Below are 17,015 nucleotides of genomic sequence, written 5' to 3' on the forward strand. Positions count from 1 at the left end.
CCTTGTCCTTTGTTTTATTCATAACATTGTCTCTTCTTGATCTTTTTTCCCTTCTTGTTAAAGAACTGCAATTCTACTGTTTGGCTATTCCTGATGTAAATGCTGTACAGATATCACGGGTGATTTCCACAGCCCGTCTATTGGCGGTCTTACGGGCAGTGCAGGCACATTTCAACGTGCTCTCAGGCACTGACGTCAGTGTCCCACGCCCCTTGTTCACAAGCACGTTGCAAGCCTGTTGTTGCTCTCTGGCTGTAAACAGAACAGATGTAGGCCACTTCCAGCCACGTCAGTGAATAAATTGGGATCTCATGTACAATTACACCATAACATCTAATGTCTTTACACGCCTATATTTGAATTCACAATGATTTCATCCTATTTTTACTGGTTCTAATTAAAAAAAAGTTTCCTCACATGGCCGTCATAAATACTGAAGTGGTATGGATGTGTTCTTTTGTTTGATAATATTAATAGTGTTAATCCCTTTTACTCGAGTTGCAGTGTATTTGGCAGAATACGGCACATTTATGTCTGGCGCCACCTGCTGGTTGCTAAGTAATCATGCTGTCTGCCTAAGGAATGAAAGTATGCTTATTATTTATTTATTTATTTATTTATTTATTTATTTATTTATTTATTTATTTATTTATTTATTTATTTATTTATTTATTTATTTATTTATTTATTTATTTATTTATTTATTTATTTATTTATTTATTTATTTATTTATTTATTTATTATAGAAATAGCTCCACAATGTCCCCTACCGATTTGTTACGTGGGATTCCCGGTTCTATGTTTGATCAATAGCTGTGAAAGTTGGGAGACATGCATATATGACAGGCTAAGAACTGCAAAAAAAACTATTTTAGAGCCATATGCTATTCCTGACAAGAAGTCGTGATGTGCAAGTATCGTGCAAGGTCGACGTTGCAGGCTGCCAAAAAATATGCGTGTCACTTTAAGAGCAGGGCGTGTCCGCTGTTCAGGAATCAGGAAGTACGTTGATGTTTGGTTAAAAAAAAAAAAAAAAAAAGTCCCTCCTCAAGCTAGGCTGGTTGTGCGTGTGTGACCGCGCAGCGTCAAAGATAGGCTGCTAGAAACATCACCAGCATCCCCGGCCACCTGCTGTCCACGTCGCCGCTTCCACCCATGGACGACCCAGGGTCGGTCACGGGTAGGTGTTCAATTTTACGGATTGTTCCTCAGTATGCGTGTTGTTAGCTGCCTGCGACTATTTTTTTCCGCTGCCCGAAAAGGTGTCGTAGGGATGACCCTGTTGAGAAAGTTCTTCTTTTGCATTTATTGCCAAGTTTTTTTTTTTAGAGGACAAGATCAAGGTTACCGAATAAACTGTGCAGATTGAGATGCTTTAAATCTAGCCTTGTAACACTGAATATTTCTTCAGACAAATAAAACGGAAGCTGTTGGTGATAAATCCCCGACACAGCAAGTGGTGCTTGGATCCTTGTGTGAGTTTCTTGACTGAATCAGCCGTAGCTATCAAAGTCTTTTTGGTGTCTTAGAAGATGAAGTCTGAACTCCTGAAAAGTGTTTGTCTCAATGATAAAGGTCTCGTTTAAAAAGCAAGACCCCTAAAGAGCAACTTCTAGATTATTGTGGTCAGTCCTCTGTTGGTTGTTGATAAGATTATAAGCATCTCTTGACCCCCTCCATGTACATTTTGAGGCGTTTAAAGCATGGCCAGTCTGGTTCAGCCACACTAATTGATGACACATAGTGGTCACGGGAAGGCCACGATGCAAACTGTTGTGTTAATCTGAGTAAAGTTCATGCAAGTGCAACAATGGACACACACACATGTGACTTGAGTGTGCAAGCAGACACAAAAGGCCGCATACAGCAGGAGGACAAGTTTCCGAAAACATGCAAATCTGATCTCGGATGGAGGACTTTTTATGTCGTATGTCTTTTGCGAATCTGGTCAAAAAAACACCTTCAAATTAGAGTTAAACAGTACAACTTTATAATTTCAAAATATACTCCTTGATGTTTTGTCTTCTCGGGGAATCCCCTTCTCTGATTGGTTAACCAGTTTGACTTAAAATATCCAACAAATTATCGGGCAGGACAAAAATTCAAGACATGAACAGGTCAAAATTAATATCATGTTTTAAACTTGTCCTAAAAACTCAAGTTAACTAGCACAGATTTATTATTGGTGAGAAAACCAGGTTAGGAAGTAGAATAAGTCAGTTATTTGAAGGTACGAATCGGGTACGAACAGAGACTGTTAATCTTGGGGGGGAAAAAAATAATTTGAACAGGGGTGTGTAGACTTTTCCTATCCACCGTGTGTACCCTTTGACGTAATTTGCATCTACTCCTCTGTGCCGTTGACCTCCAAATTGTGCCGCTCGCACATCTCACCGGCTCACATTACTCTCTGTCCATCTTTCCATTTGTCCTCCAGCTAGTCAGAGCACAATTAGCGGGAAAGTTAACGAAGCCGACCGGGGGAGCAACACTGACTACACGGCCTTCGTGCTGGTGCCCGTCTTCTTCCTGCTGGGGCTGCTGGGGGTGATCATCTGCCACGTGCTGAAGAGGAAGGGCTACCGCTGCACCACCGCAGAGGCGGCGGATGAGGATGAAGCGGAGCAGGCGTGTGAAGACGAGGAAAAAGATCCAGAACTTGGCGGAGGTGAGGAAACGGACTTTGGAATTACGAGTAACTGATTATAATTACGAGTGTCGTAAGTGACAAATAGTACAGCGATGATGAAATCAATTCATTTCACAATAGGCTGCACTTTGGAAACTTTGGTCAACAAGCCTTTGGAAAAGAAGCTCCAAGCTGATTAATCAAACTCCCAGTTACTATCAATCTAAACATAAAATACAAGCAAATCATTCCATGTCTTTTGTAAACGACCGACTTTCAGTCCACTAGTTTATGCTAATTAGCATCTGAGTTGCCGTGACGGTGTAAAAACACTCATCTATTCTTTATACTCCGTGAAGAGCGACTAATATAAGTGCTGTACTGATGAGCTGAGAGGAGTGGAAATGTCTCAGTATATCTGCCTCGGAATGTCCCAGGTAGCCAAGGCGGACATGCCAAAAAAAGCAACACAATGACAATGGAAGCGATGCAGTGTGACAAAGACAACTTAATTCCATTTAATTAAGTCATTACTGTATGAATAAAATGATTTTTGCACAATGGGGGGTGGAATCTGGCACAAGAATCCATCGCAGCAGCCATTTTGCTACTTGATCCCAACTGAAAATGAGATCACGGTGGCTCAAGGTGACGACCAATCACTTCTCGATTTGCCGATGTCACATGACCAAACTCAGAAAACAGTTGAGCCGTGATTGGTTGCTACCTGAGAGCCCTAAGCAACTGTCATTTTCATTTGACAGCAAGTGTCAAAATGGCCGCCCTTTAGACGGATAATATTTGCTTAATTCATATTCCACAAAGGCAATATTTATATTGATTAATATATGATGTAGTCTTGTGGAGGCTATTAGAAAATGTTATAACAAAGAACATTTTTGATTTGATGTCCTCTTCATATAAGGCGTGATCTTGCTCAACTTTTGTTAGCAAAATGTGTCCCCGTAGCTTGCTAGCACCGTTTAGCAAAAAACAAAACTACTCGTATGTGTTTAATTGGATCAAATTTCGTTTTTTAAAAAGCTGCCTGTACTTTTGGTGGCGTGTGATTATGTCCCACTCCCATACTTGATTGTCACATATTTGACTCGTGTCATCCGACACGGCTGGTTTTGACTCGTGTCATCTTACAAGGCTTGTGCATTCATGACACTGATTACTTCACGGAATTATCACGGCAAAGCTACTTTTAATTTCCATTGGCTCCCTCACTGCGTGACAGCTGCGGCTCATGTGTACTCTCGTCGCCGTGGTGACCACAAGGTCACGGTAGTCGACCGAGTCGAAGCCTTTTTGCTTCCTCCTTCCTGTAATCGTTTTGAAAGTCAATCGTCTCGGTGCGCGCGGACGTGATTCTTCATGTTACGGCCTTTCCTCACTTTGTGCGACTTCCTGGAATATCGCTGCTCCCCCACAGCGGTTCACACGGACCCCTCTCATGAGAAGCTCAACAATCAGCTCTCATTCATTCGCGTTCCCACCTTTCATTCCGCGGCGCTCGGATCGAGCGGACGGCGACAACGTGAGAACGCCTCGCAATATCGCAAGGCTGCGTGAGACTTTGGGCTCTGCATTCCGTAGGATCTCTTTTCTAGCCTGCACCGAGCGTTTGCGGTTTTTAGTGAGGAGGAAGCAGAAACAGGCTAGCCAACAAATGATGACAATTAAGACACGGTGAGAGAGAATGGGACGTTAAAAATAGCTTACAGACAAAAGTATTGGAGTCAATTAGTTGTTTTTTTTTGTTGAATCCTGAAGACGTTTGGGTTCCTGGTGAAAACATGAATGTCACACAAAAGTTCAGAATTCCAGCTTTCATTTCATGGGATTCACATTTGGATGAGTTGAACATGACAAAGCCTCTTTTGTCTTTTTTTTATGTTTCTTTTTTAAAGCCACCCACTCTTCAAGTGAGCCAAATCTTTGGAGCATACATTATTAAATGAACTTCAATAAGTGTATTTCATTCTCTTGTTGCATGAAAGGTTCTTAGGATTAGTTTAGATTTTTTTTTTTTCTGTAAATTGTCAGAAAAAAAGGCTTTGTAGAGAGCATTCATGAGTTGCCTCATCAAATAAAAACTTGAATTGGTATTTACCTTTTGATTTGTCATCGGTATAAAAGAAAAAAAAACAAAAAACAAAACATCTTGCTGTTCCAATACTTCTGGAGGGGACTGCATAAAGCAACCTTGTTTTTGTTTATTTATTATAACGCCGTGGGCCCTTGAGGAACAAAATTTCGATCCCCCATTTCAGACAGAATCGGCTACAAAATAGCTTTAAATGCTCTGTTCGTGTTAAATTGCTAAGCTTGTCCATCTTCCAAAGTGTTGGCATTTCTCTCTCTCACAATAAATGCCCAAATGGTTATTTTATTTCCCCTCAAAAGGTTTTTCTGATTTCTAATTCATCTTTTTTTTTTTTTTTCCTGCTCGCAGAGTTCAACGACACCCTCAGTGACAACAATGACACGGTGGGACAGATCGTCCACTTCATCATGAAAAATGAAGGTATGTCTCACTATGTCCCCCTTTTTTTTTTGAAGATGATTGCACGAGTGCCCGTGCAGGTTTGTAATTAAAAAAAATGCCAGCGTTGACAGTTAATATCCCGCCGCTTCCCGACGGGCCGTTTATTGACCGTGCGGTTCGACGCTTCCACCTTTTATTAGATCTCGGGGGCCAATAGCGGCACACCGCAGTCCCGAAACGATGTCGGAAAGTAAATGGTTCGAATAGGCGTCACGTTCTACTGAAGGCCGTCGTGCCGCGGGGGCGATAAGAGAGTGCTGCGGGCTGATAAGGTGCACCTCAGACGTCTTTGGGCGTTTGTGTAGATTGGCGACGCGTGACGACATCTCTCTGCTTACTCCTCCACTGAAACGATTATAAGCGCCGTTATTAATCATTTGAAACTTAAACATACCACCTACTGCGATTTCCCCTGAACTCTTTAATGGTATCTCAAATGTTTACAAACATCCAAACATTGCTTGACTCTTACTATGTGTGATGTGAATTTAAAGTTGAGTTCTTGGACAGTTGCGTAGTCGCCGTAACAAACACGCGGCAGACTCCGCCCATTTGTGTGTTCAGATAATCTGGTGGTGGAAAATGATCATTTTTGTTGTTGTTGTTGAGAAATGCACATTCTTTTTCTTGTTTCAGCCAACTCGGATGCCCTCAAAGCCATGATTCATGACAACAGCATTGATTCTGATGGGTAAGCTTTATTGTAATTAAGGTCATCGTCCTGCTGTGTTGAGTACGACCACAAGATGGCAGCCTAACCCTGCTCGGATGCCTGACGAGCCTGTCAGGGCTTTTTTTTTTTTTTCTTCTGGCACAGATCTTATTGAGAGCAGGCAGCTGTGGGGGTGAGAGTAGGGTGGGGTAGGGGATCCTTACCACCCCACCGCTACCCCTCTTTTGTTTCATGTTTTGATAGTGACCTAATTTCTCAAAATGTAGCATGCTCAAGCTCCCTGATCACACCACATGGCTGGCAACAGCGTCTTAGCTAACCTAGAAAATGCAAATACTGTGCAACTTGTGTGTTAATGCTGAAGATCTAAAGCAGAACTGAAAGGCTTGTGGGATTGTTTACTTGAAGTCGGAATGGTTTGATTGGGTGAAGAAATGGAGGATTTGCAAAGTAGTGGAAAGAATGGAATTTTTGGAATATTTAGTGTCAGCTCACTCAGTTCTAATGGCCACATAGGTATTTTGCAAATTTTGACCCAGTTATTCAGATAAATATCAAAACAAAAGTGGACCTAACACAGAGCCCTGTGGTACACCCTTGTGAACAGATAGTACACCATCATATGTAATGCACTACGAGCGACCGCAAAAGTCGAAATTTTAAAACAACGTGGTCGACCGACATTTCGGAATGCGGCAAGTTAATCGCTATTTGATTCAGCAAAACATGACGAGAAGTTTCTTGGCGCAGAATAACGTGTGAATAAAAACCAAAGCCCAATTTTTTTTTTCCTTCCACAGCGCACCCGTCACCCCCACCTCCCCCTTCACGCCCTCGCCTCCCACGACCCCCATCTCGCCCGAAGCGCCCCCTGGGGCCGCTAAGCACACCTGCAACCACCTGCACACGATCGGCGGCTTAGGCGGCCACAAGAATATCTGCACGCGCTGCAGCCAGAAAAAATGGCCGCTCATGAGCAAGCCGGCAGCCCGCAAGGCGGAGCCACGGCGCGGCAACCTCAGCGAAGTCACGGTGCTGTCCGTGGGCAGGTGGGCGCCATTCGCTCAAATTCCCTCGACCTTCGCCATCTTGATCTCGACCGTGTTTGTTTTCCCCGTTCAGGTTCCGTGTGACAAAGTGTGAGAAGCCTACCAGGGAACGGCGGATTATGTTCACAGCGGAGTCCAACGGGAGCGTTCCGTCCGAAGATGCTGTGTCAAATAGCCGGACAGTGTCCGAGTCCCAAGAGGTTGGTGTCGGTGAATTGTTTCCTACTTCTGAATTAGAAAAATCAACAACGAAACAAAAAATTACGAAAGATATTTACACAAATATTTAATTGTGCTGTCAAATTATTTTGTGACATTGACAGACGATAGATTATTGAACCTGATTTTTTTTATTTTTTTTTTATTGCTCCATTCCAGAAAACCTGACTAAAACCAAACCATCTTGGGAAATAATGACAATCCAAAGGAATGAAAGGCCGAGTCGCACATTTTTTTTCAGAGCTGGGAGAAAATTTGGGTGAAAACATTTCTTGGAAAACTAATTGAACGAAAACAAAAGCTTCTAAAAATAACCAGGAAATAATTTGAAGGAAGTAAATCTTTTTTTTTTTTGCATCGATTAAGTGAGATTAGTTACCCACTGCACACTGAGTTAGAAATCAACTCAAATCTTTCGTAGAATTTCTAGCTGCCTTCCCTTCCCCTTAACCTTTAATTTTTTTTCATTTGAATCTTTCCGCTTTTGTGTTTAAATCAGGAGGAGAAAGTCAACTTGGATAAGGAGAAATGAGGAAAAATCCAGGTAATTATGAAATGCCCCAAAACTGCTTTTCCAGTAGATTCATTTTATATTCTCGACCTTTCCAGCCACTTCCAAGAGAAGACGCTTCTTAAGCCTCCCGACGCAAACGTCGACACATAAGAGCAATATCAAGTGTGTGCGCACCCCCTCACGCCCCCACGCATCCTTCCCCAACGGGACCAGAGACGTGCAGTCACACAAACCTCTTATTTACCAGCTACGGAGGAGAACGCAAGTGTTCCTTTCTCATTTAATAGCCACACACGTCAAAAGGCAGTGCGTGCCAACATCCGCTCGATTTAATACGACTCGGTCAATCGGTACGAGGAGTCAGACGGAGACAGGAAGTAAGGATACGATAATGTCGTGGCCTCAGGAAGTTGGTCGTCATAAAGGAACGTAAGCGTCATATGCAGCTAGAAATATATCGAGTATTGCAAACGTGTCAAGAATCGCTTCTATGTGCCAGTGAAATGTTTTTAAAAATGTTAGGTCAGACGGAGGAAAGGCTCCATTTTTACTGTCGTAACTCATCATTTCATTTCTAACGTTCTTCCGAGGCATACTAAAGATGCACTTATCTCCTTGTTATTTTTCTCTTTTTTTCTTTTAAGCTTCTATTATGATTATTATCATGAGTAGGAGCTAAGCGTCCTACTCATGGGCGTGAAGGGTTTGTGTTGGGACATTTGTGTGCTGAAAATCAGCCCATTCAGTCCGTTCTATTTTTTTTTTTTCCTCCCGACTTGGGTTTGACTTATGTAAGATCGAGCCAAGTTTTGGATGCTGGTTGCTGGTCTGAAGAGATACCAAAGCAAGAGAGCGTCGACATCATAAGTGTCGAGCTGCTCTCATTCTTTAGGGGTTATTCACCTTTTAAAGGCTATTATTTTTTTTAAATATATATATATTTGTTTACAGTATTATCACATCAGTTTTTGGATGTATGACGTATATTTTATTATTTCTGCTGTGTTTTGTTTTTTATTTAATGACAAAAAAAATATGGAAATAAAGACGAATGTACACTCCCGTTAAGTGTGTCGCAATAATGCTAAGATTGAACTAGACAGGACTTTGAGGGCGGTTTTGATGGGGGGCGGGTAGACCTGAATATCACACAAAACTACATCACCCTGCCCGTAGCTGTGAGCTTTAAGCAAAGTTCCCTTCCCCAAACACGCAAGGTCGCAAAAGGGCGAGGCAGGCAGGCAGACAAGTCACTAGTGCAAATATTGACTCCTGGTTGTGCACATAAGTGTGTTGACTTGAGCTTTTTTTTTTGCCAAGTATCATCCAAAAAGTTTCAACAATATTTTTGTGGAAAATGGAACATTTATATGCACTTGTCTCTCTGGTGTTCAATTATTTAAGGCACCATGGTGACAGTGGGGGAAGCCCGGTCAATGTTTAACGGCCGTGAACACAAACATCTTGCCTCTGGCTTGAGCAACACGGCTAAATGCAATTTCCACTGAAATGAATGTAATATTTAACTTGAGCCAGCAGGGACAGCAAGGACAGTTTTTTTTTTTTCTTCCTTGCCACCGTGATTTTCCTTTTCCTCCTCGGAGACATGGAGATGTGTGTGTGCTACAATTAAGGGTGACATCATTAACGGCAACAAAGCCTTGAGAAAAACAAACAGATTAGGCAGGCCTACACACTTCGGGGAGCATCCATGTGTGTGTCTAATGTCAATGGCTAACTTGCAGAAAGTGGTGCTGCTGTTGTGGAAATATCTGCGACCTGTCAATTTGTTCAAATTGTCAGAATTATCATCTTGTACTTCTTATTTGATTTACAAGAAACCAGCGCCGAGGGGAGAAATAACTAGTCACACGACCCGAGTCCTGACTGACCAATTGTCAAAACATGCAACCTGACCTTCTTAGCTTAAGGGAAAAGAAAAAGGCCATCCCTTGTTTGCTAACAATAGGACATAAGACTAGCAAACAGAAGCTGGTGGATTCAGAAACATTACAAAATTAGCAAAATTTCTACTTAACAGGTATATTTATCACTTGTTTATATTTTTTATTGGTTGTACTTTGGCAAAATATAACATTTCAAATACATAGTGTTATACGAGCAATCCATTTTGACCGTTATGCTAGCAGCCGTGGCTAACATCCGCTTGTTTGCAGTGCTAATGCTAGCTTAGTATTAAAGTAAGGCTACATTCAAATCTCGCTAGCAGATTTAGCACTGCCCTTCAAATATTTGCGACATATTATAATGAACCCTTGTTTACTGTGACATATATGTTTTTAATATTTACATTTTGACGTCAACATTACAAATTTTGACTGGTCGCAGATCTTTCCGTAGCACCGTTATCTCCGTGACGGAACCTCACTGGTATGTCAGAAATGGATACTGAGAGCAAACAATAAGCGGAATTCTATTCAAGATTCTGACTCGATGCTTGCATTTTGCCTTAAAATGTGCAGTTGGAATGTGACACAAGTGGTAGCGTGAGAGCCCAAAGGTACTCATTAGCGGCCGCCGCGGCAAGCAGCCGGTCCCACGGTGAAGCTGGAGAGAGTCAACAAACATTTGTGTGGTCCATTAAAAAAACACAAAGTGAAGTTCCATTGGACACAGTTTGATAAGTTATAAAATGGAACGCTCACAGTTTAGCAACCTTATTTGGCAGCAGAGAAACGAGCAAACAAAACAACTGCAGTTTTTTTCAGGTCTCGTATCCTACTCAGCACTCGTAAATGAGCCTTGACAAGATGGCGGACAAGATTAGATCAGATCTTGCAAAGTTCCGGCCTCAACCTGCTCATCATCAAGCATGAGCTGATGTCACAAGCTAAAAGGAAAAAGTCACTCATGAAGAAATATGGACATATTTGTGCTTTTCCTCTCACATATATACAGTATAAATAAAAGTGATGATGAGAGGAAGGGAAATGTGGAAATTCTGATACGATGAGAAAACGCTGACGCCGTGCGTTTTGCGAGGATGGCCGAGTACTAACACATTTCCAGCTGTCTCTTCACCTTCAAACCTTTGTCCACCTTGTAAACGGTTTTGCAAGTCACTCCTCATCCTCCCCGGCCGTGGCGGCCTCCAGGGCGGCGAGCGCCTCTGCCACCATGGAGTCCGTGACGCTCCCCGCCTCGTTTCGGCCCTCTTCGTCCTCGCTCTTTGTCACAACGATGCCGCTCTCAACCGTGGACACGTCCGCCGCCTTGGATCTTCGCTCGTTTCTGGTGTCGGCCGACCACAGGCTGGCGGTGCTGGTCTGGATGTCCACCGAAAAGACGCTCTCTTCGTCCCCGGTGTCGCAGGGGTACTCGGGTGTCCCCCCGACGCCTTCGTCCACCTCGTCCGCCGACAGGCTCCCGTTGGTGGTCACGCACTGGGTGACGGGGCTGTCCCAAGGTCTCAGCCCGCCAAAGACCCTCTGGTTGTCGTAGGCCTGAAAGGCGGGGTACACCGGCACCTGACTTTGGTGTTTATTCTGGATCACCCATTGTGGCCCCAGAGTGGCCGGTTGGATGATATAGAGTCCGCCCTCCGCTGGGGGAGCGCTGGCCCGTTGGTGCGGCTGGTTGCTGGGCGGCGGCACGGCGTGGAGCCTGTAGTTGACGTGGTTGTTGTCCACCTCCAGTCTGAGGTTGCTGTCGCTGGAGATGCTGTAGGCCAGGTTGTGGAAGCCCTCCTTCTGCGACTGGTGGGCTCCTTGTGAGCGGCCTTTGAGGGCCCCATCTGAGAGGTTGTGCGTTCGGTAGAAGGAGTCTGTCTTCCTCACGTCCACCTCCGCCGATGGATCGGATATGTAACTGGGAACGACGAAAAAAAAAAACATCAGCACAATTTAACGGAGACACTTTGGGTTGATGATAAAGGCCGTTTATAATTCTTATAAATATTACTACTCTTCATTTCCTGGCTTTTTTTCTCAGCTATGTCTCTAAAATCTAAATCAGTCCAGGGTGCAATCAGCTTGGGTTAGGCTCCAGATCCCCGTGACTCGGAACAGGACAAGCGAAACAGGAAATGTGATCCTGAAGCTTTTTGTCATGTTATTAATGATAAATATTGATTCAGAATGGCTTCAAATGAATCGCTTGGCGCAGTTGTGTGTTGTTATATTGCGGTTTTGTATTGTTTGGATGCTTTCTGTAATTGTGACATGACAGTGGTGATTTTTAGAGTCTTTTGTGTTCTTGGCAGAGGGATGGATTTATTTTCAACAGATTGTTGGATGTTCCCTGTCACGTTGTTTTTTTTTCACACCAATCTCCTCTTCCTCATGTTTATTTTCTCCTCCAGCTTGCAAGCTGCGCTTGTCCACCTTGCACCTCTCCAGGTGTCCTTTTCCATGCTAATATACGCCCTCTTTGTTACTCTCTTCTTTTTCGAGGTTTTCTCATCCACAATTCATCATCATGCTCCTAATTATTACAAGAACGGGCTTTTTTTTTTTTTTTTCTCTTTCCTGGTACGAGCGGACACGGTGAAGGTTTCCACTCTGGACCTCACTTGCTCACTCACCCTGAAAGCTTCTCTTTACAAAGCTCCCGGTAAAGCTTGAGAAAATTAATGTTTACCTCTCCTCTCGTACCAAGGTGATGAGCATAACAAGAGTTGGAGGCTCAAAGATGTTTAAAAAGAAAAAAAAAGGGAGACACAAAGACATTGTGCACTTTGGTTGGTTTCCAAATTCAAGGCCCGCCCAATTTTTTTTCTACTTAGGAAATATTGTTTTAATTGAACATTAGTATATATATTTTATTATGACTATTTTTCTGTGAATTCTTTTTGTAAATACAGATTTTATCTGGGTTGCTTTTTGGTTGTAACTGGCAGCAGCATTTCTTACAAAGTATTGTTTTGGTTCGTCTGCAGCCCCACGTGGGTATCAGTGGTAGCACTCTAAAGTGGTTTTGGATCCTATTTGGAAGGCAGGAATTTTTACGTTAGCCTTGGTTGCCCCACTGTCGAATGGTGTTCCACAGGGTTCAAGTTTGGGGCCCCTGCTGTTTTCGATGTATTGGCAGCCTCAGGATTCCAAGTTGATTTATTTTACACTACGCTTGGCTTAGTCAGGGCCGTGATTACTCTGACATCAAAAGAAACAATTTATTCTTCACCCCTTATTTGCATATAACCCTCGGCATATCTGACTGTAATTTTCCTTATCCTGTCCACTCGGCCTTGATGCCTCAAGTCCTCAGTCTTCTTACTCATTCACCTGCATATCATTATGAGAGCCTTGCTACTGAAACGACGAATGATGATGACCACTTTGACATCTAGTTTCAATTAAAATAGATCTCCTAGCGCTCTCATTGCAGACAGACACCTGGCAACCGGCAAACTTCTTCTCACCTTTTCATCATCCGGCAGCATTGACACCCCATTTGGCCAGCTGAGAGATAGAGCTGCAGAGGAACAAATCTCGTTAAAATCAGCAGAAGTTTAAAAAAAAAGGAAAACACTCAATCCTCCGTTATTTTCACTTTTTATATAGCCATCAAGCCTTTTGTCTTTCTGTGCTGACATGAATACTAAAAAACAAGACACGTAGACTACATGCTAACAATTAGCATTAGTAATATATAGCATTGTTTACAGATTTTTGAATACATTGATTTAACAATAGTCACAGAATAAATTAATTTCGTATATATGTCAACCAGTGTTGACTAATTTATTGCCCAGAACATTCAGAGTGAGGACAAATCCCAAGACGCTCTAATCGAGGGAGTTGGTTTGCATTAGAATGGATGCCAGGTCAGATTTGCAAGGCAAAAGTTTCCCGTGAGTTGAGGTCATTCATCCTACGGGTCAGCGCGGGAAAGTCCCAGACTTGACAAGGTGTCATCTTAACACTCCTCTGAGCTAAAATGCTGCTGACGCAGTCCTCGACAAAGTGTAAAGTCTTCCCAAAAAAAAAAAAAATCTTAAATTCGTGTTGAACAACTGGAGATGTTTTGTGTTCACTATAATGTAAACCTTGGTTATTTGATGACATCATTTATATTTACTATAATTAAGTCTACCCGTGGACAAGTCAACTAGTAAATTTTATGCAATTGTTAGCCGAGCATCCACAATAATCATGAGATGATCGTTTCGGTGTGCACAATCATTCATTCCTTCAGCTATCTGCTGTTTCTTATTTGAATTTCCATCCTTGTTTCCTGCTCCATTGAATACATCAGATAGCCTTCTCGCATTTTTATGATGGGAAAGATGTTGGGAAGATTACTAAAAGGCAGCCATATTTCAGCAGCGAGGCATTCCCTCACAGGAAATTGAAACATCTCATCTGCAGAGAAAAAGGTGCGATAAATGCGAAATCGGTGCGGGCTCGACGTGGACTGGATTTTAAATCCAGCAGAAATTTTTCAGATTGGGTTTCAAATGTAAAGAAAGACATGAGGGCCTGTTTGATGTTAAGACACTACTTTCGTATGAACTAAATGCAGGCCACCATTTAAAAAAAAAAAAATAATAATAATCCTGCTTACCGAGTATGACCTGTTTTGAAAGACAATATTGATATCAATGTGGAAGCTGTTGTGAAAGCGCCATATAAATAAAGATAAATTGTATTGTATTATATCATCAGATAGATGGTTGTCTTATTTCTGAGGCATGGCGTGGCCAGTAGATAGTAAGCTGTCATTTCCCAGCTCGGGGGAGATGGTGTTGCTGTGGGAGCGGCGTTGGGAAAGTGGACAAACTGGTCGGACCTCCATCTCACTCTCTGTGGCGTTTTTTTCCGTAAATAATAATTACACGTTGTTAAAAGGGAGACTTTGATAAGGCTTCTTATCACCTCCTGAGCTTTTGTCCTCCAACTGCCATGTTGAGATCTCCAACCTAATCTTGCTTTATTGACTTTTCACTTTCAATAATGTACTTGTGAGTATTGTTAGATGCTGTTCCCTGTATTTAATTAGTATTTGTTTGAAGGTTTGGAATTATTGTATCTTCGATGCTAATTTCCATTAGCTCGTCTATGGCATTTCACTTTAGGTGTTACCATTAAGTTAGTGGAAATTACATGATGTTTAATGTTTAATCCTCTTGTTTTATGTGTTAGTTACACAGTAAACTTAAGATGGGAGTGACCAGCTGAGTGGTAGTGACCAGAACCGAAGAACTTTAAAGTGTATTTAAAACAATAAGCAATGGCGCCACTAGCTTAATGCTAACATAGAAAACAAGCTATTGACAGGTTAGCATAAATAGTCACGTTGTTATAACCCTTTAAGCAAGGGATATTTTGCCGCACAGCAAGAACATAACCGGTCCATTTGCTTCCTTGCTTGCTGACGCAATACTGGGTCCCATGTCACAACTAGAGGGCCACTGGGAGTACTTTGAGAAGACGCTCTGTCTGGAAATCATGTTACTGCCTTGTGCTGAGTGCGAACACCCTTCTACCGAAAACAAGGCCTCGGGCTGCAGCGTGATGAAACCGCTCAATTAGCCGACGGGCCCACGCTTATCGACAGCGACTCGGCGGCTGGTTCGTTTCGCAAACACAGCCGCCGCTGTGTTTTCTCCCACAGACCACGACCGACCCACCCCCCCTGGAGCTCTCACTGTACTTGGAAAAAGTACACATGATCTAACAACACTCATTACACAATACCAAATTTTTATTTTGACTTGCGTGATATTGATTCTCGGTGGTGGGTACAAATATTTTACCTTTCAAGTACTTGACTTGAGGAATATTTTTCTGACAAATTATATAGTTCTGTGAGATTTTTGGACTTTTTTTTGGAGTAGCTGGAGTATAAATAATACATTTGATTAGCTTAAAACTTGGAAAGCATAAATTAATCAAAACTATTTTTATTTTAAAGCATAAATTAAAACAAAACCACTTTTGGAATTTTTATTTGGACTTTTGCCTTGTCCGACCTTTTGTTTACAATCATCTAACACATTCGGTAGCTCAGTTGTCAGCTTTTATATCCTGCCGCAAGTCATGCCGCCATGAGCAAATACTAGAATTTGCATCCAATCGCTAAAACTTGTTTGGTCAAACAAGCTCTACCGCAGGGTGGAGTTGACCACAACAGGAGCGTGAGACTGGAGATGAGCGCCGCCATTTTGGCCAGTGCATGATGGTCTGACGAGGCCCATGCAGGTTGGAATGTTGACATGAGCGACATGTGCAAACACAGCTCAAGGCCACATACGGTTCTTCCCAGGTAACGAACAAACCCTCTGATTAAGGAATTCCCTTCACTCATTAACCAGCCTGGTGGAGGATTATTGACATAATAACAATGTTATAGATACCCACGTTCTCTCTTAAAATGTACATTTTTTATATTCAACATTTACATTTACACTTGGTGTAATATCCAAGAGAAAATGAGCAATTGCATTATTTAAAGTCCAGATTTAGGTATTTGGATACAAGGAATTAATTTAAAGAACATAAATACTTATCAAACTGTTGTTAAAACGGTCGTGATGAAACTTTCTGCGAGTTAAAACCACATCTCATATTCTTCCATACTTTTTAGACGTCTTAATCTTTCATTTTGAAAAGTCATTCCAAATGAGAAGCTCTTTTTCTTCTTTTTCTTTCATTTTGTATTATTAACATTTTCAATTTCAAAGAGGAGTTTCGCACCTACCTGTTGCGCTACGAGAAGGTGTGGCACTTTGCCCTAGGTATCCAAAAACACACTTGACATCTAGATTCTTTCGCTTTTTAGTTTGTTTTGAAATAAAAACGATGACTCCTCTCAACTCGTTTGAAGGTAAGCCACCACCGTCCCGCGGATGAAGTTGTTTGGGTCGCCCCCACCTCGGACAATCCTCGGTCCCATATCTCCAACCCCGACGCAAGTCTGAAGAGTACGGATGACACACGAGTCTAGTGGACCACTATCAAGTTAGACAATGTAACCTACACGAGTTTCCTGTTAACAAAATAAAACAGCAATGTCCGCTAAACAAACTCACGCTTTCAACCGATGTTTTTGACTTTAACTTTACAATGACTGGACAAAACTTTTTATCTTTTTGAAATATTGACGGTGTTTTAAACGTCACAAGATAAACACATTTAAATACAAAAGGCAATGGATAGCACAAAAATATTGTTGAAACGGTATATTAGAAAAAAGTAGAGTACCAACTGTAATAACACTTTCAAAGTAAAGAAACACGATATACCAGGACTGTGAAAAATATTATACACAATAAAGGCTTTACTGTATTTTTAACTCTTTCAAGCAACCGTGACGCTCATATCAAGATCAAGACGGTGTTACAAGTCCTGAATAGTGAGTTTTACAATAAGAGTATATTATATAAATAAAACAAAAGGTCTATTGAAGAGCAAGTA

At 42.0% G+C, this 17,015-nt stretch overlaps 2 protein-coding genes across 2 annotated transcripts; one reads left to right on the forward strand and one right to left on the reverse strand.

Annotated features, from left to right (window-relative positions):
- Window positions 1-1,018: 1,018 nt before the first annotated feature.
- LOC133142951 (RELT-like protein 1) lies at window positions 1,019-8,701 on the forward strand. The gene is made up of 8 exons (XM_061264668.1): window positions 1,019-1,180; window positions 2,438-2,668; window positions 5,091-5,162; window positions 5,820-5,874; window positions 6,657-6,905; window positions 6,979-7,105; window positions 7,624-7,668; window positions 7,734-8,701. The coding sequence occupies exons 1-7, from the start codon at window positions 1,156-1,158 to the stop codon at window positions 7,654-7,656; spliced, it is 792 nt and encodes a 263-aa protein (XP_061120652.1). The 5' UTR covers window positions 1,019-1,155; the 3' UTR covers window positions 7,657-7,668; window positions 7,734-8,701.
- On the reverse strand, window positions 8,343-16,570 carry zgc:194930 (uncharacterized protein LOC557813 homolog). The gene is made up of 3 exons (XM_061264875.1): window positions 16,300-16,570; window positions 13,019-13,071; window positions 8,343-11,466 (listed from the first exon to the last, which is right to left on the reverse strand). Exons 2-3 carry the CDS (start codon window positions 13,048-13,050, stop codon window positions 10,719-10,721), a joined length of 780 nt encoding a protein of 259 aa, XP_061120859.1. The 5' UTR covers window positions 13,051-13,071; window positions 16,300-16,570; the 3' UTR covers window positions 8,343-10,718.
- Between the last annotated feature and the right edge of the window lie 445 nt (window positions 16,571-17,015).

Source organism: Syngnathus typhle, linkage group LG1 (genome assembly GCF_033458585.1).
Source record: "Syngnathus typhle isolate RoL2023-S1 ecotype Sweden linkage group LG1, RoL_Styp_1.0, whole genome shotgun sequence".
Classification (NCBI taxonomy): domain Eukaryota; kingdom Metazoa; phylum Chordata; class Actinopteri; order Syngnathiformes; family Syngnathidae; genus Syngnathus; species Syngnathus typhle.